The sequence below is a fragment of the Molossus molossus genome, unplaced genomic scaffold (genome assembly GCF_014108415.1).
Source record: "Molossus molossus isolate mMolMol1 unplaced genomic scaffold, mMolMol1.p scaffold_m16_p_10, whole genome shotgun sequence".
Taxonomy (NCBI): Eukaryota; Metazoa; Chordata; class Mammalia; order Chiroptera; family Molossidae; genus Molossus; species Molossus molossus.
The window spans coordinates 39,337,861-39,365,565 of NW_023425345.1; the positions used below are offsets into that span (position 1 = coordinate 39,337,861).

Genomic DNA, 27,705 nt, shown 5'->3' on the forward strand with positions numbered 1-27,705 from the left:
TTTTGGTCTCTATGTCATTTATTTCTGCTCTGATCTTTACTATTTCCTTCCTTCTACTTGCTCTGGGGTTTTCTTTTTGTTTGCTTTCTAATTCTTTAACTTGTGAGGTTAGACAGTCAATTAGAAATTTTTGTTTCTTGAGGTAGGCCTGTAGTGCTATGAACTTGCCTCTCAGAACCGCTTTTGCTGCATCCCATAGATTTTGTGTTGTTGTGTGTTCATTTTCATTGGTTTCCAGGGAGTTTTTAATTTCTTCCTTGATTTCCTCGGTAACCCATTCATTGTTTAATAACATGCTATTTAGCCTCCATGTGTTCAAATGTCTTTGCATGTTGTTGTTGCAATTGATTTCTAGTTTCATGCCATTGTGATTTGAGAAGATGCTTGATATGATTTCAATCGTCTTGAACTTGTAGAGATTTAGTTTGTGTCCTATCATGTGGTCTATCTTTGAGAATGTCCCATGTGCACTTGAGAAGAATGTGAATTCTGTAGTTTTGGGGTGTAATTCTCTGTAGATATCTATTAAATCCATTTGATCTAGTACTTCATTTAGAGTCTCTGTTTCCTTGCTAATTTTTTGTCTAGAGGATCTATCCAGTGCTGTCAATGGGGTGTTGAAGTCCCCTGCTATGATTGTATGGCTGTCAAATTCTCCTTGGAAGTCCTCCAGAAGATTTTTAATATATTTTGGTGTTCCTATATTGGGTGCATATATGTTTATCAAGGTTATATCTTCCTGTTGGATAGATCCTTTCAATATTATGGAGTGGCCTTCTTTGTCTCTAGTTATGGTGTTCATTTTGAAATCTATTTTATCAGATATGAGTATTGCTACACCAGCTTTTTTTTGCTTTCCATTTACTTGGAAAATTTTTTTTCATCCCTTCACTTTCAACCTATGTGAGTCTTTTGTTGTGAGGTGGGTCTCTTATAAATAACATATACATGAGTCATGCTTTCTTATCCAATCAGCTACTCTGTGTCTTTTTATCGGAGCATTCAGTTCATTTACATTTAAGGTGATTATTGATATGTACTTGTTTACTGCCATTTTTGTTTAGTGTGGTTCTATTTTTCTTCCTATTTCTTCTACTAATTACAGTAGTCCTTTTAACATTTCTTGCAGTGCTGGTTTGGTGCTAATATATTCCCTTAGCCTTTTTTTGTCTGGGAAGCTGTTTATTTGACCTTCTATTTTAAATGATAGCCTTGCTGGGTAGAGTAGTCTTGGATTCAGATCCTTGCTTTTCATGACCTTGATTACTTCATGCCATTCTCTTCTGGCCTATAGTGTTTCTTGTGAGAAGTCAGCTGAGAGCCTTATGGGGTTTCCTTTGTAGGTAACCTGTTGCTTCTCTCTTGCTGCTTTTAGGATTCTCTCTGTCTTTAATTTTTGGCATTTTAATTACTATGTGTCTTGGTGTGGGCTTGTTTGGGTTCTTCTTACTTGGGGCTCTCTGTGCTTCTTGAACTTGAATGCCTTCTTCCTTCACCAAATTAGGGAAGTTTTCTCTCACTATTTATTTCAATATATTCTCTAACCCTTGCTCATTTTCTTCTTCTTCGGGGACTCCTGTGATGCGAATATTATTACATTTCCAGTTGTCCCACAGTTCTCTTAAGCTGTCTTCCTGTTTTTTAATCGTTTTTTCCTTTTGGTTTTCTGATTGGTTGATTTTTTCTACCCTGTCTTCTAATTCACTGATCCGGTCCTCAGTTCCTCTACTCTGCTTTTTAGACCTTCCAATGTGTTTTTCATTTCTGATATGTCATTTTTTGTCTCTTCTTGGTGGTTTTTAATTTCCAATTGGTTTATTTTCAGTATCTCTATGTCCTTACTCATGTAGTTGAGCTTCCTCAAGATCATGGCTCTGAATTCTAGCTCTGTTAACTTGCCTAACTGCTCCACATTGATCTCATCTTTGGTGGAGGCCTCTTGTTCTTTCATTTGGCTTTTGTTTCTGTGTTTCACCATTTTGGCTATCACAGTGGGCTTTGGAGCCTGTCAAGTTTTCCCCGTGAGTGTTGGTGTTCTGCTGTTTGTGGCTCCCTCTCCTAGGTTTAGATGAGTGAGGGAGGACCCACGTTAAACACCACTGACAAGTCTTACTTTCCTGGTTAAAGTTGCCAGCCCAGGAAAGGTACTGTTATCCTCTAACTTTTTTCCTGGAGGCTAGCAGTCAAGGTTACTTGAAGAGTTTTGGGTTGTAAGTTGATTGAAAAACTCCCTCAGGTGCTCAGCATAAGGGGATTTCTCGAGGGTGGGGCAGATGCTGGTTGTTAATGAGCCTCAATTAGCATTTCAATGGCCCACAGGGTGGGGTTGGATCCCTGAGGGAGGGGCTGCTGCCTCTCCCCAGAGCCCTGGGAAGAAGCAATATGGCCACCGTCCTGCGTGGCAGCAACTCAGCAAAAGCTCTGAGTGCCCTCCAAATCCCGAGTGTCCCCACACAGTTCCAGTCCAGTCTGCCTCCCTCTGCCGGAGCCCAAGGTGAGTGGCTGTGGCTTTTTTAGCCTCTGTTCCAGCTCTGCGCTGTGGAGCCACTTGGGACTATAACCCAAGGGCACTGCTCCCAGCTAAGGCCACTGCCGAGCTGCCGACCGTGGGCTCCCAGCCCCCGTCTGGAGCCTTCGCAATCCTACCAGGATCGAGTCAGTGTCCCTGATTATATGGTCCTCGCAAGCTGCTTTTCTGTTGCTTTTTCCCGTTGATTTGTCTGTGTTATAGTTGTAATATTCCAGTTTGGTTCTGGGAGACGGTCTGTGTAGCTTCCGTTCACTCCGCCGCCATTTTGGATCTCCCCAGATGTTATTTAAATCAGTGTTACAATAAAGAAGTACGTTAATAAGGTCATTCCAATTCACTTTCCCCTAGTCTATAAACCCTGTCAGAGTTTAGGCAGGCCAACATTTCTCATGTTGAATCAAATTCATGTTTTCTGAATTATTAAATATGTACATATTTATTTATTTATTTATTTATTTAGTGTGGTATGTGCCCCTATTGGGAACCGAACCCGGGACTCTCTGGTCCACAGGCCGATGCTCAACTGCTGAGCCAAACTGGCCAGGGCTATGTATATATTTACATAAGTTACACTAATGTGTGTGTGTTCTATTTCAGAAAAACATTTTCATTAGCTTACCTCAGACTTTCGTTTCTTTCAGGGCAGGTCAGTTTTGAAAACTTAATGAGGTAGTCAAGTTCTTTTAAAGGCAAATACACTGCACCATTCAAGCCCTCCTTCAAGTCTTTCTGTACATGTTGCTGCGCCAAGTTCTGTAATACATACTGAACTTGAAGGATGGTGCAAAGTTTTTTCTTCTCGGCCTCAAGTTTTAGCATGTGCTCCCTTCTCTGAGCCTTCTTCTGAGTTTTAAGTAGCTGTGAAAACAAATGTTAAGGTTGACAACTCTCCACCACCATGTATTAGCAACTGTAGTCTAAAAAGAGTCTAATCCCAAAGAGCTGAGATTAGAGAGTAAATCTCATATGCAGGGTTGACAAAAGGAGGTTTACAATTCTGAGTACCCAAAACACAGTTTATTCTTGTATTATTATTTATTAATTACTGTATCATTTATCTGTATTACAACTATAAACCTACTTTTGCTCACCCTTGTATACAACACTGACTATGAAACTGATACATTCATTGAACCCTGCTTCCTTCTTCAGCTATAGAAGTCCCTGAGTAGTAAACTGGTTTTTCTCAGGTAACCAGAGCCAAGGGAGTCCAAATAACCTGACTATATCTAGTACCTCTAATATCGCCATGATGAGAAGCAAAGTACCTACCACTGACGTCCATATTAATCCAAAGATTGTACTTTTCTATATTTATGAATATCAAGTCTATTTAAACTAAATCTTTTAAGAAAATGTTTCATTTTGTTTTAGAATTTTTTTTTTAAATCTCATGTTCCAGGAGTATTTTCCAATATTTAGCTGACAAAACACATATGGAAAATTAGTGTCTACTCTAAAGCTCAGAACTATAACACCTTAAAGACCAAGATAATACATGGGTCCCAGAGGTGGTTTCCCAATTTTTAAAAAAACAATAAATAGTACTATGTATTTCTAATAAGAAACCTAAAAGTTCTTCCCATAGTTGTTTTTCTAATTGTAATGTTTACTTCATATTGGATATTTTCCAAGGTGTAAAGATTAAGAGATCAAAAAAAAATTTAAAAGATTTGTTGTATAGGTAGATTAAATTACTTTGATATAGCATCAGTATTTAAAATTCTACAAAAGAGATGTATATGTTAATAAATCCTAACAGAATACAGATTGAGGGGGGTAAACTCAGGGAAAAGATTCATTATGGCATTATTAATTCCTTTCTAGAGGGTATGAAAGCAAATTAATAAATTTGACTTGTGCTACTATCAGGGACAACAGACAAGGAATGAGGATAACATTTTGAGAACGTAGGAACAGGCTGCTTGGGAGTTATATGGCAAGGATATTTTTTTCAGGATGGCACAGGCACAGAAAAACTTTTCCAAGACTTCAATATGGACTTACAGCAACAATGATTAATCAACACTACTATAGGATTCTCAGTTTCTGCTTGAGAGGAGGAAGTACAGAGATGGCAAGTCTAGCTATCCAAGACAGTGGGGTCCACTGGACTGTCTCATGATGGTATAGGGAACCGCAATGGATGCTCAGAGCACCTTTAGGACTGTATCACATGATTACCTCAGATCTCTCGTTTGCCATCTCCCAAGGTTGGATTAGGTGTTCTTATGGGTTCATGCCACCCTGAACTTCCTCTATCCAAGTCTCTATTACATTAAATGGTTATCTTTTTCTTTATCTGCACTCCCCTCTCCTTGGGCTTCAATTCTAGGATGACAGGGACTATATATCTATTGTTCACCAATATATCACTAGTGCCCATCACAGAGCCTGACACATGACAGGACTTCATACACTTGCTGACTCAATCAAATATCAAGTAAGAAAGCATGTTGTGCCCATCAGGTGTGGCTCAGTGGATTGAGCATCATCCCAAGCTCCAAGAGGTCACCAGTTTGGTTCCCAGTCAGGACATATGGCCGGGTTTCAGGCACGATCCCCAGTACAGGGCATGCAGGAAGCAGCCAATGGATGTTTCTCTCTCTCTCTCTTTCTCCCTTCCTCTCTCCGAAATTGATAAACATATTTTTAAAAAAGGAGAAAGACAGAAAGCACCATGTCTCCTAGATTATAATCAGATGTTCATGTCTCAAAAATCACTGACCACAGCCTATTTCTCCTTATTTATACAGAAGTTAAGAAGTCAGGTCACATTTTCTTCTCTTCTTCCAGCTGAGGACTGGTTTGGAAATAAGATATGAAGTATAAACTGCTATCAACCAACAGTTTTGAATAATAAAATGTATTTTCTGAACCATGATGAAAAATGATAAATCCCCACCAAGGAACAGAGCTCATATCACAAAGACAAAGAGATGTGGCTGGGCTGAACAGGAAAGCTTTCAACTTGAGCTTGAAGGGAAAGAAGAAAATATTACATAAGTTGCAAAACTGGCTATCATTGAAGAGGTTTGACAAAAGGAACACTTTAGTAAAAGAAGAGCCCCCAAAATTACTAGGCTAGAAGGCACTGACAAGCACTTCTAGGGTCTTGATTTATTAAGACACATTCCAAAGAACTTTAGCAACTCACCTAAAGTGAAAGTATATCTTTAGTACAAATAAGGAAAAATAATCTCCTACATAACAACATAATGTGGTGGGTTGGAAGCTACCTCTAGACCAGTGATTCTCAACCTTCCTAATGCCACGACCCTTTAATGCAGTTCCTCATGTTGTATGTGGGCGTATCTGCATGTGGGCGGACCCGCCTGGAGACGGATAGAGGAGCAGTGTCTCGGTTCCTAAGACCATTGGAAATATGTGTTTTCCGATGGTCTTAGGTGACCCCTGTGAAAGGGTCGTTTGACCCCCAAAGGGGTCGCAACCCACCGGTTGAGAACCGCTGCTCTAGACTATAGCAGTGGGGAAACATGTACATAGATAGGTACCATTATCCATGGCATAAAGTCAAGAACAGTCTTTAGGAGTGAAAACTATTAGGGCCCTGCCTGTACTCTACCACTTACTGGCCATATGAGTTTGAAGAAGTTCCTTTTGTTCTGAGCCTCAGATTCCTTATCTGAAAAATGGGGCTACTTATATCTACTTCCTGGGTTGCTGTAAAAATCAAGTGGACTTTTGTAGGTGCCTGGCACATGGAAAGTGTTTTTATAAAAAAATTTATATCTTTATTTTTTTTAATATATGTTTTTTTTAAAACACTTGAATAGAAAACTAAACTTTGATAGGGTAACTTTGAGTAAAGAGTGTCAATGAAGAATTTTTAAGTATTATAAAAGTATACTTCTGCCCTGGCCGGTTTGGTTCAGCGGTTAGAGCGTCGGCCTGCAGTCCTGAGAGACCCGGGTTCGGTTCCCACTAAGGGCACATACTTCGGTTGCAGTTTGTCCCCAGCCCTGGTCGGTTGTGCGGGTGGCAGCCACTCGATGTGTCCCTTTCACATCGATGTTTCTCTCTCTCTCTCTGTTCCTCTCTCTCCCTCCCACTCTACCTGAACAAAAAAAAAAAAAATCAATAAAGAAAAAAAAAATTAAAAAAAAAAAAAGTATACTTCTGACCATCCAAACAGAAGGACGATATGAATAAACTTTTAATAGTAAAATGGCCCCAAACTAAATAAATTTAACATATTTGGGGGTGGAAGGAGTGGAGAATCAATCATACAAGAAGAAAATTGACTTAAAAGTATTGTATCTAAAATAAACTATAATTATTTAATAACTGTGGAATTAGCAGTAAGTACTAAAACTAAGTGATACATGAATTAACATGAGTTAAACTATGCTATGGTTGACAAAAAGAGTTACTATCATCTTAGACTTACATTAGCAAAAGTATCCAGAAAACAGAAGGTAGTTGTTCTATACTAGGCTATTTCAGATTTACACACTACCTTTAAGAGTTAATTAAGGCAAACAAGTGTTGGCGAGGGTGTGGAGAAAAGGGGACTCTAGTACACTGCTGATGGGAATGCAGACTAGTGCACCCACTGTGAAAAACACTATGGTGTTACCTCAAAAAGTTAAAAATTGAACTTCCATTTGACCCAGTGATCCCACTTCTAGGAATATACCCTAAGAAGCCTGAAACACCAATCAGAAAGAATATATGTACCCCTATGTTCATAGCAGCACTATTTACAATAGCTAAGATCTGGAAACAACCCAAGTGTCCATCAGTAGATGAGTGGATTAAAAAGCTGTGGTACATGTACACAAAGGAGTACTATGCAACTGTAAGAAAGAAAGATCTCTTATCCTGTGAGATGGCAGGGAAGCACCTGGAGAGTATTATACTAAGCGAAACAAGCCAAGCAGAGAAAGACAAATATCACATGATCTCACTTATTTATGGAATATAATGAACTAAACAAACTGCTGAACAAAATTAACCCAGAGACATGGAGGTGGGGTACAGGCTGACAAGCATCAGAGGAGGGGGAGGTTTGGGGGGTCAAAGATAAACCGCAGAACTTACATGCATGTACACATGACCAATGAACATAGACAACAAAGCTAGGGATGGGACGGGGGAAGGGAGGAGGGTGTCACTGGGGAAAAAATGAGAAACATCTGCAACAAAAACAAATTAATAAATTTAAAAAAAAATTTTTTTAAATGTTAATTAAGGCAGACATCCAGAAGCGAACAACTCAGGACTATATACCAGGATTAAGATGGTAGACAGCTTTAGCCTAGCAATTATGCTTTAAGATTTTGGCTTTTTTTTTGTTTATTGATTTTATAGAGAGAGGAAGGGAGGAGAGATGGAAACATCAATGAGAGATAATATCGAATGGCTGCCTCCTGCATGCCCCACACTGGGGATCGGGCCCACAATATGGGCATGTGCCCTGACCAGAAATCGAACTGGTGACCTCTTTGTGCATGGGTTGATGGTCAAGCACTGAGCCACACCGGCTGGGCTTATTTTTTTTAAATCCTCACCCGAGGATATCTCTCCATTTAGCTTCAGATAGAGTGGAAGGGAGGGAGAGGAAGAGAGAGAGAGAGAAACATCTATGTGAGAGAGACACATTGATTGGTTGCCTCCCACACGACCCGGACCAGAGCCAGGAACCGAACCCACAACCAAGGTATATGCCCTTGACTGGAATTGAACCTGTGACTCTTTGGTCCATGGGCCCATGCACTAACTGCTAAGCCAAACCAGCCAGAGTTTGGATTTTTTTTTCTGGTTTTTTGGAGGGGAAGGTACACCAGTGGTTGATGCGAGGAATGGAGAAGAGAATTTCAGTTCACCATACAAGAAGAAAGTAACCAAACAGTAGAAGAGGCTATCTTATGAGGCATACTCCCCAACCAAGAAATGAATTTACAAAATTTTTTCAACAGCTAGAACATAATCTTTAAAGGGCCTTCCAACCAAGATTGTAAAACAGTGAGGAATACTTCATTAATGAATGCTTAAGACTTTACATTAATTACTGATTCAATTTGTCAGAGATAACAGTTTGAATTGCCAACATAGAGAACCTAACAAGTGAGACCAGATTAATTCTAACCTAAATCATAAGTTTTCCTGGTAATAACTGCCATGGACTCAACAAGAGTCTACCAATCCCAAGTCTATGTTTCCTAATACGCTTCCCATGTCTCCTAATGCTAAACTTAGAAGCCTATACTATATAAATTTACAGGCCTATATTCTAAAATACCTTTAATAAATGTATCCGTAAAAATAGTTTTTTACTCCCTTCTTATTGATTTCTATAATTCCACAGTGAAACAATACACATTAATTAGATAACTAATGTTTTATTCACAGTGTCTCATACTCAGATGTCATTTGTATTCTCCTGAGGCTCCGGAAACCTGAAAACACGAGTTCTGGAGTAGCTATCCTCACACCTCATCCACAATAAAATATCAGCTGGAATTAGAAGGATGGTAACTAAACACCATCATTAGACTCTGACATTTTCTTCAGGAACAGTGACTGAACTGGTTTTAGGAAAAGCAAAGAAAACATACTCACATCTTGGCTCAGTCCTGAGAAGGTTTTCTGAAGCTCCTTGGCAAATTCTAAGTTATGTAGCACTTCTTCATATTTCTCTACTGCTTCCTACCAAACAGGAGAAGAAAACACCAACTCTGTGAATTTCTACATACAAATATGTTAAAAGAAGCTTTCCTTAAAAACATTAAGAGGAGACTTAAGACACTATGAATTAATGTTTACTGCTTATAATCAAAAAAGTAGAAAGAGTATTTAGAAGTTATATAGTTAAATTCTAAAATTCAAATGTTAGCCTGGCCAGTGTGGCTCAGTGTTGACCCATGCACCAAGAGGTCGCCAGTTCAATTCCTGGTCAGGGCACGTGCCCAGGTTGTGGGCCCGATTCCCAGTAGGGGGCATGCAGGAGGCGGCCGATTGATGTTCTCTCTCATTGATGTTTCTCTCTCTCTCTCTCCTTCTACCTTCCTCTCTCTCTAAAAATTAATAAAGAAAAAAAAACATTTTAAAATAAAAAATAAAATAAAATTCAAATGTTACACTAAAAATCTGAGCCATAATGATAATGATAATGATAATAACAGGTCTGAGTCCCTATCTATAAAGTCTAAGGTCAGAAAGACCTATAGGTTTTAAAAGCACTGAGCCAATGGGATTTCTGTCAATATTCATTTACTACTCAGATTACACAAGTAGCAAAATGCGGATCACACAGACTAATAAGCAACTTCAATAAATGTATACTGTTAGAAGAGACTTGTAAACAATTACCTATGACAGAGAAAATTAAATAAGATTGCAACAGAAATATTGTAAATTTAAAGGGACAAATTTTTTTAAGATTTCACAGATGAACAAAGTTGATCATTAGAGGAGATTTTTTATGGGACTTAAATTCAAATCCATATGGAAAAACAAAGGGCCAATATGAAACAGAACAAGGTAGGAAATGTGACTGACTTGATAAAAATACATTATAATTAAAATAGTATAGCACTCCATTTCCAGATATCTATCCAAAAAATAAATAAATAAAAACATTATGACATCAAGACTGGTATGCAAGTTTATATAGCAGCATTATTCCTTCTAGCCCAAAAATAAATACAATCTAAATATCCGGCAATTGGTAAATGGGTAAACAAAATGTGATATAACCATACAAAGAAATACTTGTTGCCCTGGCCGGTTTGGTTTAGTGGTTAGAGTGCAGGCCCATGGACCAAAAGGTCACAGATTCTATTCCCGGTCAAGGGCACCTACCTGGGTTGCTGGATCGATCCCTGGCCCCAATCGGGGTCATGTGGGAGGCAACCAAGCGATGTGTCTCTCTCACATGGATGTTTCTTTCTCTCTCTCTTTCCCTGCCCCCCCCTTTCCACTCTATTTAAAAATCAAAAAAAACAATATCATCAAATAAATATTAACAAAAAAGAAAAATAGTCCGGCCGGTGTGGCTCAGTGGTTGAGCATCGACCCGTGCACCAAGAGGTCACTGATTCAATTCCCAGTCAAGGCACATGCCCAGGTTGTGGGTCCAATCCCCAGTGGGGGGCATGCAGGAGGCGGCCAGTCGATGTTCTGTCTCATCAATGTTTCTGTCTCTCTCCCTCTCCCTTCCTCTTTCTCTACAAATCAATAAAGAAAAATAAACAATTTTTTAAAAGAATAATACTTGTCAGCAATAAAAAGAAATTACTAATACATGCTCTAATATGATGAACTGAAAAAAGATAATGCTAAGCCAAAGAAGCCAGCTGTGAAAGAAATACCCAGAAAAAATAAAATTTATAGAAACAGAAAGCAAATAAGGGCACAAAGGGAAACTTGGAGGGGTTATAAAACTTTCTAAAACTGGACTGTGATAGTTGCGTAATTCTACAAATTTACTATAACTTACTGAAGTCTATACTCACAGTGGATTAATTTTCTGATATGCATATGATACCTCAATAAAGCTGTTTTTAAAAACTCTATATTAAGCCTTTACAAAGAATAGAGCAATGAGAACGCCTATGTACTAACAGTATTCAGCTATATTGGTACAATAATTTTGGAAAACAGTTTGTCATTTTTACTTATGAAGTTCAGTATAAGTATGTTCCCTGAAAAACATTTTGTACCTGCCTCAATAATACATTTAAGATTGATCAAAGTAGAATACCAAAACATAATAGCAAGCAACTCAAACATCCATCTACTCAGAGACAACTGAGTAAAGAAAAGCAAATGATATATAGCTACCTGCATCAATATAAAAATTCTAAGTATGAGTGAAAAAGGCAAACTGCAGAATATATAGTATGATAGCATTTATTATAAGGTACAAAAAAAGCAACTCTCACAGATTTAAGGGCGACACACAAGTGCCACTGAAATAAAAGTAAAGGAAGAAGGGGGAAACAGTTCAGAGCAGGTTACAGGAGAAAGTCCTGGGAAGGAACTTCAATGGTGTCGGTTATGTACTATGTGAGCTGAGTGTAGGTTCTCATGTTGCTTTATCATGCATTGTAATTTATATGCAACATTTTGTTTAGAACATATATTTCATAATAAAAAGGAAGAGAGGCTTTCCAACTACAGAATCAAGAATGCACAGGTAACATAACCATAGGATGGTAAGTCCTCAACGTTATCAACAGGTTCTTGGAAAGTGTGACTGTAAGTGAAATGATGTATAATGAAACCAAGTTCACCAAAGGTTAATTGATATGAACAAGAGTTCAGTTCCTATGGCATATTTCTGATCACAAAAACATCAAACTTCTAAGTAAAGACCCCAAACACTTCTAATATGAAGCACTGAAATAAATATGAATACAATTTAGAAAGGTCAAAAAAAGAAAGCATGCATTTCCATCACACCTATTCCAGCTCAGGGTTGCGGGTGGCTGGAGCCTGGCGGGAGTGTAGGGCACCAGGTGGGAACCCACCCTGGAGCAGGATGCCTTTTGTCACAGAGCACACCCACACCCCTCACTCAGACTGCGACAGCGCACACTCGCCAATTCACCTACTGTGCACACCTCTGGGATGTGGGAGGAAACTGATGTTGGAGAAAACGCATACAGACCTGGAGAGAACATACAAACTCCACAGAGACAGTGGCTTTGGCCAAGAATCCTTTTTTTTTTTTTTTAAATCATCATATAACAAAGCAACATCGAAGATCTATAGTCCAAACCTCTATCCTAAACACTTACTAGAGATCACCCCTTCATGTTTCACAGGCATGTTAAAAACCAGTGGTCCAAAATTGAGCTCTGTATCCCATCCTTCAAAAACCTTCTTCTCTCCATGTATTTCCAAGCCCAATAAATGGTTTTGCCATCTCCCCAACTGTTCAAGCCAGAAACTCAGAAACCACGCTGGCTTTTCGCTCTCCTCACACATCCAGTTACCAAGCTATGTGATTTTACTCCTCAGATCCCACTACTTGACTCATAACCCTCCACCACTACCTACGTACCAGCTCCCTAATCTCTGACCTAGACTACAGCCGATCCTATCTAGTCTCCTAACATCCAATTTACCATCTCCAAAACATTCTTCACAGAAAAGGGATTTTTTAACTACAAATTTGTAGTTATTCTCTGGTTAAAACATATATATATATATATATATATATATATTATTTCTGATGCTCTTAGGAAAAAGCAGCCTTTACTTTTTAAAATATGTTTTTATTGATTTTAGAGAGAGGAAGGACGAGGAGGGGAGAGAGAGAGAGAAACGTCCATGGTTCCATCGATCAAACCAGCGACCTCTCAGTACATGGGACGATGCTCAACCAACTGAGGCACACCAGCCCGGGCAGGAAAAGCAGTCTTTGAATGGCATACAAGGGTCTGCATAATGTGGCCTTCCTCGTCCCGGGTCTTCACTCCATCCATACTGGCCTTCTTTCCCATTTCTCAGAAAGGCTCTTTGTGAAAACATGTTTTTCCTTCTCAGGGCCTTTCCACAGGTTAACACCTGCCTGGCCTGCTCTTGCTCTTTCTCTTTCCCCACTTTAACTAAGCAAGTCCTATTCAAGTTTTAGGTCTTAACTAAAGCACTTCTTTTTCAAAGAAGCTGTCCTCAACTCTCCACACCAGGTTGGAGTCCTCGTTACAGTCTATTATCCTTCTGTGCGTCACCTTAACACCTATCACCACATCTGCATTGGCTACTTCCTGCCTCTCTTCGCCATCACATTATATCCACGAGGGCCAGGATCACATGTATTCCTTAGGTATTATAACCCCAGCATTAAGTGCAGCATCTCCCGGAGTAGGTACTTAATACATTTTTGTTGAATGAATAAAAGGCTGTTCAGAACATGATCTTAGAAAGCCTCAAATATACTAAAGATTCTGAATAGAATTTAAAACTTTTGAAAAGAATCACATACTGAGATTTCTGTTTCAACCAAATAATACCAGAGGAAGTAGGACTGGTGAACTGGAAAAGAAGTTCTCAAGACAGGAGATTAATTAGGAAGCTTGTGTAACCTGCAGGTGGTTGGCCTTGACTAGGCCAAGAGCAGTGGGACCACAGCAGAGAAAAGAGTCCATATTACTTAATGAGCTTAGCATTCTGCATTAAATAGGATGTAGGGTCAGAGTTCAGCAACAAGGAATGAGCACCAAATCCTAATTCTTTAATGATAAAAACGTCAGTGTAACCCGGCCAGTGTGGCTCAGTGGTTGAGTGTCAACCCGTGCGTCAAGCAGTCACCAGTTCGATTCCCAGTCAGGGCACATGCCCGGGTTGTGGGCCCGATCCCCAGTGGGGGGCATGCAGGAGACGGTCAATTGATGTTCTCTCTCATCGATGTTTCTATCTCTCTCTCTCTCTAAAGATCAATAAAAGAAAAAAATTTAACTTCAGTAGAACCAAAAGCAGCCAGTACCCCTTGCCGTTTTGCTCAGGCACCCACTTGAATCTCAGTCCTCCATTTCCAATCCAGATAAAAACCAAAATAGATATAAATTTACAAATAGGACTCCAGAAAACATCATTAAGACTTTTTTTTTAAATCTTCACCCAGGGATATTTTTCCATTTATTTTCAGAGTGTGAGGAAGGGAGGGAAAAAGGGAGAGAGAGAGGGAGAGAGAGAGAGAAACATCCATGTAAGAGACACATCGATTGGTTGCCTCCCACAGGACCACAACCAGGGCCAGGGACCACGACCAAGGTACGTGCCCTTGACTGGAATCGAACCCGATGCTCTATCGGCTGATCCAAAACAACGAGGGCCAGGCATTCTTCTCACTATTTCAAAGAAGTATAGATGTATGTGTGCAATCGTGGTGAAATCTTAGCAGTCTATAACTTAGTCTTTACAGATTACTTAAGTGTTATGCTACTGAAAGAGGTTATAATTGCCATGCCAATCATAGAAAGCTTTATTTCCAATATTACAAATAAAGGTTGGGTTAGAGAATTACAAACTAAAATTATAAAATCTCTAGCCAAAAATATTGAAAATACACTATCAAACCTATAATACACAGTTAAAGCAATACTTAAAGGAAAATTCACAGCATTAAATATGACATCAGTGGAGAAAACAAGGAAATGAATTAAGCACTCATTATGAAGCAAATAAACCAAGAAAAGCAGAAAGATAATAGAATAAAATTAAGTCTATTTTTATTTTATTTTTTTTATCCTCACCCGAGGACATTTTTCCAATTTTTGTTCAGATAGAGTGGGAGGGAGGGGGAGAAAGAGAGAGAGAGAGAAACATCGACATGAAAGGGACACATCGAGTGGCTGCCACCCGCACGACCAACCAGGCCCGGGGACAAACTGCAACCGAAGTACGTGCCCTTAGCGGGAACCGAACCCAGGTCTCTCCGGACCGCAGGTCAATGCTCTAACCGCTGAGCCAAACCGGCCAGGGCAATAAAATTAAGTCTAAAATCCAGCTTAAATTTTTTTCAAAACCCACTAGCTAACAAATAATAGTAAACAAAAAATACAATGGCACAAAAGTTAGAAATAAACACAAAGTAACACAGAAAGAGAATTTTATTACTTTGCCTCTATCTGTGAAAATAAATTTTTGAAATTGAATGAAATCAGTAAATTTCAAAGTTTTGAAAAGGTTACCCCCCCCCACAAAAAAATATCTAAACATAACAATTTCCAAAGGAAAAAAATAGAGAATATAACCCAAAACTTGCACCTCCCCCCCAATAAGTAGGCTCAGATAATTTCACAGAACACTTCAAACAAACTTTAAAGATCATCCATTATGGGAGTACTGACACCATATTAAAAAGAAAGGAGTGGATAAATAGGTAGAACACAGTGGATTTTAGGACAGGGATAGTATTTCGTACAATACTATAATAGCGGATACATGTCTTCATACATTTCTCCAAACCCACAGAACATGTACCACCAAGAATGAACCCTAAATGTAAACCAGGAACTTGGAGTATTGATGATGTGTAAACCTAGGCTTAATTATAACCCGTGGGCCACTCTGGTCAGGAATGTTGGTAGTGGAAGAAGCTGTGCAAACATGGGGTCAGGGGTATATGGAAATTCTCTATACTTTCTACTCAATTTTGTTGTGAACCTGTAACTGCTCAAAAAAAAAAAAAGTCTACTTTTAAAATAAAAAAGGAAGAAGTAAAAATAAAGGGCCCAAAAGTATTTATATTAAGCTAAGTTGTATAGAAAATGAAAAAAAGAGAAGGCAAGAAGAACACTTGTTTATATAGGCTTAAAGAAATTGAACAGCTATATAAGAATCTATTAGCCATCATTGTGTCATAAAATGAGAACTGAACAGAGGAAGGGCAGGGTAAAAAAAAAACTGCATTTTAAAAAATATTTCCTAATTTCTGAACTATGGAAATTATCATCAAATTTAAAACCTAATCTTAGCCCAGCCAGTGTGGCTCACTGGTTGAGCCTCGAACCACACACCAAGAGGTCGCCCATTCAATACCCAGTCAGGGCACATGCCCACGTGGTGGGCCTGATCCCCAGTGGGGGGCATGCAGGAGGCAGTTAATCGATGTTCTCTCACTAATGTTTCTATCTCTCTTTCCCTCTCCCTTCCTCTCTCTCTAAAAAAAAAAAAAAATCAATAAGGAAAGAAAAAATACTTCATGACTGACAGCTGTTCTCTGAGAGGTCAGAATATAGATTTTTTTTCTGACTTAACTGCATTTTCTGAACGTCTACCTTAAATATAAAATGCCTGTATGAAATGTTATTTCTCAAAAGTACCACAAACCATATACTTAATCACATCAAGAAACCTAACATCCAGAGCGGCAGCAACGCAAGATGGCAGCCACCACAGGCTCGGGAGTAAAAGTCCCTCGCAATTTTCAACTGTTGGAAGAACTCGAAGAAGGCCAGAAAGGAGTAGGAGATGGCATAGTTAGCTGGGGTCTAGAAGATGACGAAGACATGACACTTACAAGATGGACAGGGATGATAATTGGGCCTCCAAGAACAATTTATGAAAACCGAATACACAGCCTTAAAATAGAATGTGGACCTAAATACCCAGAAGCACCCCCCTTTGTAAGATTTGTAACAAAAATTAATATGAATGGAGTTAATAGTTCTAATGGAGTGGTGGACCCAAGAGCCATATCAGTGCTAGCAAAATGGCAGAATTCATATAGTATCAAAGTTGTCCTGCAGGAGCTTCGGCGCCTAATGATGTCTAAAGAAAATATGAAACTCCCTCAGCCACCCGAAGGACAGTGTTACAGCAATTAATCCAAAAGAAAACCACAGGCCCACCCCTCCCCCGTTCGATTTAAGCAGTCTTCATTTTCCACAGTAGTAAATTTTCTAAAAGATATGTCTTGTAGACCTCAAAGTACTGGAAAGGAAGCTCCCATTCAAAGGCAATTTATCTTAAGATACTGTAAATGATACTAATTTTTTGTCCATTTGAAATATATAAGTTGTGCTATAACAAATCATCCTGTCGAGTATAACCACTGTTCACATAGTTGAACTTCTGGGATCAAGAAAGTATATTTAAATTGATTCCCATCATAACTGGTGGGGCACATCTAACTCAACTGTGAAAAGACATCACACAATCACCTTGCTGCTGATTACATGACCTGGGGGCTCTGCCTTCTCCCTCCCTCCCCACCCACCCCCACCTCCTTGCAACAGCCCTCCAGTTTGGGGTGGCTTGTTAGAGTAGATGTGAAGGTTTCAGGTCACAGCCGTGGGACTACTGCTGGGTGTGTGGGGGTGCTTCGTTTGCACCCGATTTCTTTTTTTAAGTCTTAAATGATGCCCCCCCTTCCAAGCCATCATCCTTTCCCCACTCTCTACTACCACCCTTGGCCGAAGCATAGATTGTAACCCCCTCTGCTCCCCTCCGAAATTGGCCTTTGGTGAGGAATTCAGGGCTTTCCCCATATCTTCTCTCCCCACCTTTATATCGAGGGGTGCTGCTTTTCCTTCCTCCTCAAGTCCTTTCTTGCACCATCACCACCCAATACTTTCCATGACACTCCCTTGCTTTGGCCAGAAGCCATCAGGTAAGGTTAGAAAGAATCTCTGACACCTCCCTCATTTAGTTTTGGAACCACATTCATTTAGTATCCACCAGCCTAGGAAATGAATATTGGGTCCTCAGCCCTGCCACCCTCTGCTGTCATTATCAGCTGATGCGTGTTTTGTTTTGTTTTGTTTTGTTTTAGCTCAGGAAGGCCACAGAAGACACTTGTAAGCACACATGATTCCTTTGAATGAATTTTTTTCTATTCCCATCATTGCTTTTGCTTTTACAAATTGAACAGGGCCCAGGTTTTAAACAGGGCTCTTATTTGGTCATCTTTGCAATCCATTTGGGTCTAGTTTGGAATCTGACAACTGGAACAAAAAGAACCTTGAATTTGGTGCGTACTTTGGTTTTGGTGCTGCAGCTTCTCACGGTCCTCAGCAGGGATTAAGAAAGAACTCGGGCCCTGGCCGGTTTGGTTCAGCGGTTAGAGCGTCGGCCTGCGGTCCTGAGAGACCCGGGTTCGGTTCCCGCTAGGGGCGCGTGCCTCGGTTGCAGTTTGTCCCCGGCCCTGGTCGGTTGTGCGGGTGGCAGCCACTCGATGTGTTCCTTTCACATCGATGTTTCTCTCTCTCTCTCTGTTCCTCTCTCCCCCTCCCACTCTACCTGAACAAAAGATGGAAAAATGTCCTCGGGTGAGGATAAAAAAAAAAAAAAGAAAGAAAGAACTCGGTGTGCACGGCAGAACCCCGAAATTGGCGGGCTTGACTTCCTGGCAAATTGCTGCGTTTTTCCACTTTTCTGTTCAGGACCACTAATTGCTGAGATGTGGATGCATACTGAAATAAAAGCGATTCATTGTGTTCTAAAGGATTTTTTTTTTTTTTTTTTTGGTAATTTAGTGTTTGTGTAAAACCACCTTTTGAAGCAGCAACTATCAAGTCTGAAAAGCAATTGATGTTTCCATTAATCTTTTTCTGGGGAAAACCTTAGTTGTAAGGATTTAACATACTGTAAGTAAAGTTTAACATAACAGTATTCCTCCATAAGCAGCCTTTTTATTGTCAGACCATTGCCTGATTTTAATATAATAAAAAAAAGTGTGCATTAAAAAAAAAAGAAACCTAACATCCAATCATCTTATATTTAGTGAATCTATATATAATAATCTATATGCCTACTATATACTACACAGTATCCTAAGTACTAGGAAAACAACAGACAAAATTTCTAATGAAACTTATACTGTAAGGGAAGGAGCGACAAAACTTTAGTTTGTCAGAGAAGTGCTTCTGTGAAGAAAATGAAAGCAAGGAAAGTAGTTAAGGAATGCGAGTGGGAAAATGGAGGTATAGTGTTGTCAGGAAAGGCCTTACTGAGATGACCTTCAAATAAAAAGCTGAAGGAGGGTGGAAGTTGAGCTATTTATACATCTGTTGGGGGGAACTTCCCAGGCAGTAGGAACAGCATGTGCAAAAACCCTGAGGTAGATGCGTGCCTGGGATGTTTGAGGAACAAGAAGGTCAGTGTAACTGGGTTGAAGCTAACAAGGGAGAGATGTGTAGGAAATGCAATAGATGTAAAAGGAAGTGGGGAACATACTTTATAGGACTTTGTAGGCCACAGTAAGGACATTCTGCCACCAGGATGGGAACCAATGGGGACTCAGCAGAGGAATGATCACCTGACTTGCATGTGAAGAGGATTACTGAAGCTGCTACACTGAGAATAGAGTCGAAGAGAGAGGGCAGAACAGAAAAACCTGTGAGGAAGCTATTACAGTAAAGCAGGTGAAAGATGATGTGGCTTGGACCAGGATAACAAAAGCAGAATTTATGAAAAATGGTTAGTTCCTAAATTTATTCTGAAGGTTGAACTTATCAAACTGGCTAACAGGCTAGATGTAAGGTATAAAGAGAAAGATGAGAACTTCTCCAAGGTTTTTTGGCGACTCCATCCTGCTGGCCCATCAAGCCATTAATTGACATAGCTACAATTACAGGGGATACAGATTTTGGGGGACACTATAAAATCAGACGTCAAATAGGCAACCAGACAAAGGACTCTAGAGTTTACAACACTAATCTATTGGCAATATAAAACTGGCAGGTGGCAGCATATTTCTCAAAAGAGAAATCCAAGTTAACATTACAGAACAAGTGCTTATGAAAATGGTAAGAAATGTTGAGATTGAAGTTTGCCTGGTTGGAGCTTTGAAATATAGCAATGTCCTTGATATTTCTTAGAGAGCTACCATGAAAACCACCAGCCTCCAATATTTCCCCCAAATCAACACTACTACCATATCAGAACACTTCCTTCAAGGATATTTACACATGTTACCTCAAAAAATTAAAAATTGAACTGCCATTTGACCCAGTGATCCCACTTCTAGGAATATACCCTAAGAAGCCTGAAACACCCATCAGAAAGAATATTTGTACCCCCATGTTCATAGCAGCACTATTTACAATAGCTAAGATCTGGAAACAGCCCAAATGTCCATCAGTAGATGAATAGATAAAAAGCTGTGTTACATATACACAGTGGAGTACTATGCAGCTATAAGAAAGATCTCTTATCCTTTGAGATGACATGAAGGGACCTGGAAAGTATCATCCTAAGCGAAACAAGCCAAGCAGAGAAAGACAAATATCACATGATCTCACTTATTTGTGGAATATAATGAACATAACAGTCTGAGGAACAGGGTAGTCCCAGAGACGTGAAGTGGGGTACAGACTGACAATACCTTGAAGAGGGGGTGGGGGAGAGAGATAAACCACAGAACTTATATGCATGTATGCATGAACAATGGACATGGACAACAAAGGTGAGGACAGGGTGGGGAGGGAGGGGGAAGGGAATCAGTGGGGGGAAAAGGAGAAACATCTGTAACAAAAATAAATTAATTTTTAAAATAAAAGAATATTTACACAAAGAAAAGGTTTACCACTCTAGAAGTTATTGAACATACCATGCCTACTTGGAAACAAAGCCATGTTGAAATGCTGGCTGTCCAGCTAAGTCCTCTCACCGGCCACACGAGCACATCATTCTCGGAGCTCACACAATTCAAAGCTGTGCCTCAGCAACATTGTAATTTACTACACAAAGATTCAAGGCCAGTGAAGAAGAGTCAACGTGGCAAGGGAAAAGTCCTTGAATGTCAGTATCTATGTTACACAACCAAAAATCTTTGTTGAAAAAGATAAAAGACAACAGCTGTACAAATAACTTTTAGGTTAATAAGTTCAAATAACTTTTAGATTAATAAGGCCCAGGAGGTGTGATCAAGTCAAAATGGCAACCATCACTGAAGCATTTCTTTTTTATTTCCATATTGCAAAAGCTCTCCTCCACCAAATTAAACAAGATTTGCAATTACCAGGTACACCATGAACAAGTTAAACAACATTTTTTAAAATTATAAATAGTCTGATATTTATAGTAAGGTTCAAAAAAAAAGGCCAGATAGCACAAATATCACTCTTCTTTTTTTGGCCTATCAGCGTTTTGGTCTCATCAAATCTACCTACAGTTTTAATAAAAGGAAACCAGCAAATTTGGCCAAACAATCGTAAAATCACTTACCAATTGGTCTGGATTAAGTTGCTCTCCATTTTTCAGGCGATCCCTGTAATCTTCCAATTTGAGCTACAGAAGAGAAACTTGTATCTATTATAATCTGATATAAAATTCTCGGGCAAATAAACTAAATACTAGACTTTGTACCTTTTGAAAACAAAGTTCCTGAAGTAAGCTATCAATCTGCAAAAGTATCATTTTACTACAAAGCAGGCAGCAACTGAGTTTGTGAATTCGTTATAGAAAAAACAAATCACACACAATGAACATTAGTATGGAATTACAAAAGTGAAGTAATAAAACCCTTTTATCTAATAGCCTCTCTACATATTTAGACTACAGAGACTTAACTAGTCAATCATATTCCCTTAACCCAGTGTGGCTCAACTGGGGCAATTTTGTCCCCCAGGGACATCTGGCAATGTCTGGAGATACTTTTGGTTATCACAAACTTGGGGGATGGCAGAAAGGTGGAGCATGCTACTGGCACCTTGTGGGTAGAGACCAGGGATGTTGCTAAACATCCTACAATGCACAACACAGCCCCACACAACAAAGAAGTATCCAGCCACAAAAGTCAATAGTGCTGAGGCCAAGAAATCATGCTCGAACCTCACGCTTAAACCATTAGCCACCTGTTGAATTATGTAGCATGTATGGGATAGAAAACTTCCTTGTGGAAGTACAGGAATATAAAAGATTTCTTTTCTAGCATTAGTAGCCTCAAACTGAAGCATTTTTTATATTAAATTTGACCTTTAAGTAAACACATGACAAATACATTACATTTATTGTCCCCGTAAAAATTACATGACCTACACCATGATGATATTCTAAAGGCCATGTTTAGGCTCCTGCCATTTGGTTTCATAGCTTTAAAATGCTTTCCCAGAAGCTTCAAACAAAAGCTTTGGTCCTGTCAGGTAGCTATTCAAAGAGGTAGTATAATTAAGCCAGAGAGTATAAGTATACCTACATACGTAGTTCTTCCACCTGGGAGAAGACATTAACAAGTCTCTATCAGCAGATCCTGCTTTGAATAGATCCAGCTCTGAGACTGGTTTCCACAGTGGCAGGAAATTTGTGCTGACCTAGGTACACTCACTTTATCACACTTGTGATCAACTGTACGAATTCAAGAGACACCCGGTGAGAGCTAGGGCTACAGCGAAGCTACTAGTAAGTGGTCCTTCTTCACTACCTTCCTTCCTGTGTATATTTTTTAAAATAAAAACTTTTTTATAAGGAAGAGAAACAGAGTCAATTCAACTCTTTTTTTAAAAATCTCTTCACACCCCTCCATTAAAAGCAACTTTCCTAAGGTTTAACTAGGCCTTGGCATAAACATATTTAAGAGTTCCTAGGTCAAAGTGGCCTTACTATCACAAGCAAAGAGAATCACGACACAACAAAGCAACATCCAGTACTGTTTCACCAGGCACATGACTCAGGAAATGAGGAATGATTTGGATCTTTACATCAGCATTTACTGCAGCCTTAGGCTGATTATAACCCCTGCGTCCCTTTACAAGTCTCGCTACAATGCTTTCACCTACCAATCTTAAATGATCACCTAGCAACACAAAAATTAGTGCTAAAACATTTTCTGGCTCTACCATCATTAAAGCTTCCAATGACTGCAGCATCTATACTGCAATATCAACTGCTGCAGAAAGTCACAAGGGAAACGAGCTTAAAAATTCAGGCAATCTATGAAAAGTAACATTAATACTACACTCAAGGAATTAAACTGACTAAAGTAGCTAGCTCAAGTATTTCACCAGCAGTATGCATAATTTTCCTATGAAGAATATTTTTATTCCGTTATGCTGACAAATCAAACAGAAAATGTTTAATATATCCAATATTTAGCCTGCTTGCAAGTTTTCAGCCAGCTAAATCCCAAGGTTAGCTAAATCTTTAGGAAGAAATCTATGAGCCCTGGTTGAAAGCCACAATGTCAGTTCCTTAACCCTTATTTTAAATGGTGCATATACTTGGTGGGGAGGAGGAAAAAAAGTTACCTTCTTTTTTTCGATGTTTCTAATTTTGTGTTTAAGGCATATGAGTCCATTATCAATATAGGTCTCATACGCTTGAGAAGGAGAGGAAGCGGACCTGAGAGGAGACTGCAAGGGGCTCATGGCCCGCTGGTTTTCCCCATGACTGTGGTTTTCTTGGGGCTTGGCTGACTTCATATTCCCCTCTCTTCCTTCCTCTGAATGGCCTGAAGGTGACTGATAACCAGAAGAAGATGAAGAGAGCTGCACCATTGAAACAGTTGATCCTGAAAGAAGGAAGAAAAAAAAGTTAAATATCAAAGTAAATTAGGGCTAGAGGGGCACATCCAGGCTTTAACTTCCTTAAAAAATCTAGACATACTCCCCCAAAATTCTCTTCCACGGAAGTGAGCTCAAAACTCGATGGTGCTTCAGAGACCTGCTTCCATCTCACTACTCCTAAGGCAATCAGTGCCAAGGACAAGCACCTTTATGTGGGCAAAATCTACAACATGGGGAATGTTTCCAGAAACTCAATTTTCCACATACAAGGAACAACTGCTAATCAAGCAACGGCTTCAGAGCTCTTCTCAAAACAGCAGTCTGCATTCTGAGTAATTTCCACGGTCAGGTGACGACACACGCACAAATAAGCTTTCCCCATTGGGACCTTAAGGCAGCCATTCAAACCTCTTTACGTTATCCCTCACCACCAGCCTCAACCCCAAGCATTAGCAACATTTTTTTTTTAAATACCGAACACACACCTTTTTTGGAGCTCTCATTCCCTAATTGAAAAGTAGATTTTTGAATAAGAATGTTCACTTCCCTTTGCTTGCTCTGGGGCCAACAAGGCAAGTCCGTCACCACTGAACATTTGTAGCAAGATACTCTCTGGAGCTGCGAGCGCTCTAAGTTGGTTTTCTGTTTTGTTTCAACTAACACTTGACCACTCACACCCAACCGGTGTGAAGGTTCCTCTTGGCGGGCCTGACACGGCCCTAGTCAGTGGCTTTCGCACACCTTTCATCCCTGCGCATCGGAGGTGGACATACCACCCCGTTTAGTGGGATCCCCAAAGGAAGGGTATAATGGGTCCCGCGCACCTCAGCGCTGATCCCAAATCCCCGCAGGGGCCCGCGAGCGAAGCGCCTCCACCCGGCCGTCAATCAGCGCCCGGAGGGCACCGACCCCCCGCCCTTCCCCCAGCCCTCCGGACGCCGAGGACCAGCCGGGACGCTTTTGCAGGTGCCTCCACAGGGCAGCCCTACCTGGAGAAAAACGCCGGGGCCACCTGCCTGGGGGGCCCCTCCACCTCCCCGCGGCTGGGCACCCAGCCCAGCCCACCCTCGCCAAGCCAGCCGCCGCCTCAGCCGCCGCAGCCTGGCCTCACCTCCGCAGGCCGCCGAGACCGCTGCGGCTGCCGCAGCCCGGCCCCGCCTTCGAACGCGGGCGGGAGCCAGGAGAGCTCCGTAAGTGGACCGGCGCCACCCCGCCCGGCGTCTCCTCCCGGGCCCCTCCTCTCGCTCCCGGGCCTCGCTGGGGTGTCTGCGGCCGGGGGCTCCACCGACCCGGCGCTCCGGGCCTGGCCAGCGCCGTGGGCCGCGCGGGGCTTATGTAGGCGCGCCCCCCTCACGCGCCCGCGCGCGCTGCCCCGTGTCGGCCGACACCGCCCCCCTCTGGTGCCCCCGCCGCGGCCGCCGCCAGCCTCGGCCCGGGGGGCGTCTGTTCCACGTCCAGCTGCCTCGGGAAACCGATCGCGAGAGGGCGCGTCGTCCCCGAGATTTCGCGGATCGCGGGGCACGAGGTGGGGCCGCCGAGACGCCAAGAGCCGACCCGCGGTGGACCCCGAGGTCCTGGCGGACCTGGCTGGTTGCAAACAGTAATCATCGCACGCGCGGCCCCGAACAGGTGATTTCGATCACTCGAAACAGGGCCGCGCGCCCTCCTTTGTGGAATTGCCAGTTAAGCCGAGCCTGAGCCGCTGGTGGTTCAGGTGGGCACTGGAAAAACAAAGGTGCTTTTGCCCCCACCCCACCTCCCTTGATGCCGGCCTTCACGGGCTGGGGAAACCCACGTGTCCGAGGAAAGGACTCGGGCTGTGAGAGCAGAATGCCCCGGCATTGCCATGAAAACGGAGTGAGTGACTCTGCAACCTTCGATAATAAAAGATTGTGTTTGTTTTCGGCTGTTCCATTTGCTGCTTTGAAACAGGAATTAGTTGGCACTCAGAGGAAAAACTGATACAAAATGTTGGTAAGGTTGCATAAAATTAAGAGAAAAGGCTGAAAACACGTGAGTGTTTCTGAAGGAAGGGATGATGTTTATCATACCAAACGAATAAGAGGAGGGGAGGAAAAAACACCACCCAGCGATACTTCGGCCCCAACATGTGTACAGCTGGTATACCAAATAGAGTTGTTTTAGGTTCTGTCCCTGAGACTGATAAAATTTATTTAGACTAGCAAGAGAAGAACAGAGAAAACTCAGAACTATAATCAAGGGAGCAAAGGTCCAAGTTTAAAAAGTGTTGGCTGAGCCCAATATCATCATGACTTTTAACATTTCTAATAAAATAGTTTCGTTATTATCTGTGTTCTTTTCAGTCCTTAGTGATGTAATGTACCTTAATATTGCATTTTTGCTTTGAATCTCTTAATTCCATATGTGTCCTTGAGGGCCAGGAAAATATTAGATTGTTGATTGTTTCATGGTTTATAACCAGATAAAGAAGAGAAGAGAACTGCAGATGAGGAGAGGAGGGCTATGCCTTCACCCTTGAGGAAAACCCAAACAGTGGGCATAGCTTTAAAAAAAAAAAAAGTGTGAAGGGTGCAATTTTGCATCAATGAGTAGGCACAAAGTTACAGCAAGGTTATATCTATTATAGCCTTATTTAATAATGACTCTAAACATGGTATATCAGTCATATTAATGGTGAAATGTTTGCTTTCTGATTAACCAAGGGAAAAATATCCCTTGGGTCCTATAGATCTAGCCATAGATCCTAAATATTCCACTAAGTAGAATAATTCTGAATAAATCTATACAGACTTATTTCCAAACATTGATTCAGAAAATGAATTTTAAAAGACTACAAAAGCAAAATTAAATTTCAAAGGCAGTAAAGTACAGTCTGTATAAGCATAGCATAACATTTGTAAGAGATTGGATCTCAGTGGATAATGTTGCAGCAATGTCTTCTGAAAAAAATTAAAAAGGTGATTTAGAAAAAAACTTTCCTGCTTGAGAAGATCTTTGAAACCAATTCATCTGGCTTACTTGGAAAGCACATCCCCCCCCCCACACACACACACACACACTCACTCCATAATTTTTATTTGTCAGGGGTTTTGTTGATCTCCTCCCCCCAACTTCCTACTTTCTGTAGCACCTTGATTTGTCCTGCCAACTGCGAGGCAGTATTTGTGGAAAGTTACCTCCAAGCTCAGCTAGGAATTACTATATTTAAAATACGATTTAAAAATAAGTGTTGTTTTAAGTCAATGTGGGAAGAATACATTCATTCACTCACTCAACAGATGTCATATGTCAGTTAATCTCAATAAAGCTGGGGGGAGCAAATATTTATTGGGCACCTGCTAAGTCTTGGTGATAGGGATATAATGGTGAGTGAGACAAATACTGCCCTTGCCTTCATGGAGCCAAGTGGGAATTCAACAAAAGCTACAGGAATAAATAGCAAAAATAACCAACTCAATAAAATAAAAAATAAAAATACTAACAACTTATAATGGATGGCCAAACTTTACATCCCTTGCAAACAGGAGGGTTTTAAATACCCATTGTCACCCAGCCTGTGTGGCTCGGTGATTGTCAACCCAGGCACCAAGAGATCGTCATCAGGAACCTGGTCAGGGCACGTGCCCAGGTTGTGAACCTGATCCCTGGCAAGGGGCATGCAGGGGGCAGCCAATCAGTGTTCCTCTCATCGATGTTTCTGTCTCTCTCCCTCTCCCTTCCTCTCTAAAATCAATAAAAAAATTTTTTTAAAGTAATAATAAAATAAATACACATGGTCTGGCAAATCTATGCTTTTTGCAATGATGGTTATGCTGTCACCACTTAAAATTAATACAACTTCATGTTGTTGAAATTGGAAAGATTAATTCACGAAGGGATGTTGGAGCTGGTAGCATAGAAGTAGAGATATGAGAAATTGTCTTAGATATTTTGTTATGCGTGATAGAAATCTGCTTCTCAGTGGCTCTACAAGGCTTTGTGGAGTGTTCACACACACACACACACACACACACACACACGAGAAAAGGGACCAGGAAAATGAACAATAAATCTGTGAAAGATAGATTGCCTGGTAACAGTTAACAAAATAACAATAAAGTTGTGTTACAATATTGCACTTTCACAGAGTTTCTGATTCATAGGTCATCTCTTCATATATTTGAGGAGAGAAATGTATGAAATTAAAGGACCGACCAATATAGATATCAGGTAGAAAAAAAATTGCCATAACAGTTTAAAGCATTTTTGAGAGAATTCCTATAGTTTCTAAAA

At 40.6% G+C, this 27,705-nt stretch overlaps 2 protein-coding genes across 6 annotated transcripts in view; one reads left to right on the forward strand and one right to left on the reverse strand.

The window, feature by feature from the left end:
- CAPRIN2 (caprin family member 2) overlaps positions 1-24,728 on the reverse strand; it is a 58,561-nt gene extending 33,833 nt beyond the window's left edge. For 4 of the 5 annotated variants that reach the window (XM_036253161.1, XM_036253158.1, XM_036253162.1 and 1 more), the window contains exons 1-5: positions 24,563-24,728; positions 23,194-23,456; positions 21,176-21,238; positions 9,116-9,202; positions 3,150-3,388 (exon numbers count right to left, since the gene is read on the reverse strand). In XM_036253161.1, coding sequence (XP_036109054.1) covers positions 3,150-3,388; positions 9,116-9,202; positions 21,176-21,238; positions 23,194-23,442 — 638 coding nt within the window. In that variant the 5' untranslated portion in view covers positions 23,443-23,456; positions 24,563-24,728. Of the gene's footprint in view, positions 1-3,149; positions 3,389-9,115; positions 9,203-21,175; positions 21,239-23,193; positions 23,457-24,440; positions 24,452-24,562 lie in introns of those variants that run through there. The other variant, XM_036253159.1, reaches the window with a different exon arrangement.
- LOC118624700 (ubiquitin-conjugating enzyme E2 variant 1-like) lies at positions 16,390-16,888 on the forward strand. Its single transcript, XM_036253164.1, has one exon. The coding sequence runs from the start codon at positions 16,390-16,392 to the stop codon at positions 16,831-16,833; it is 444 nt and encodes a 147-aa protein (XP_036109057.1). The 3' UTR covers positions 16,834-16,888.
- Positions 24,729-27,705: the final 2,977 nt, after the last annotated feature.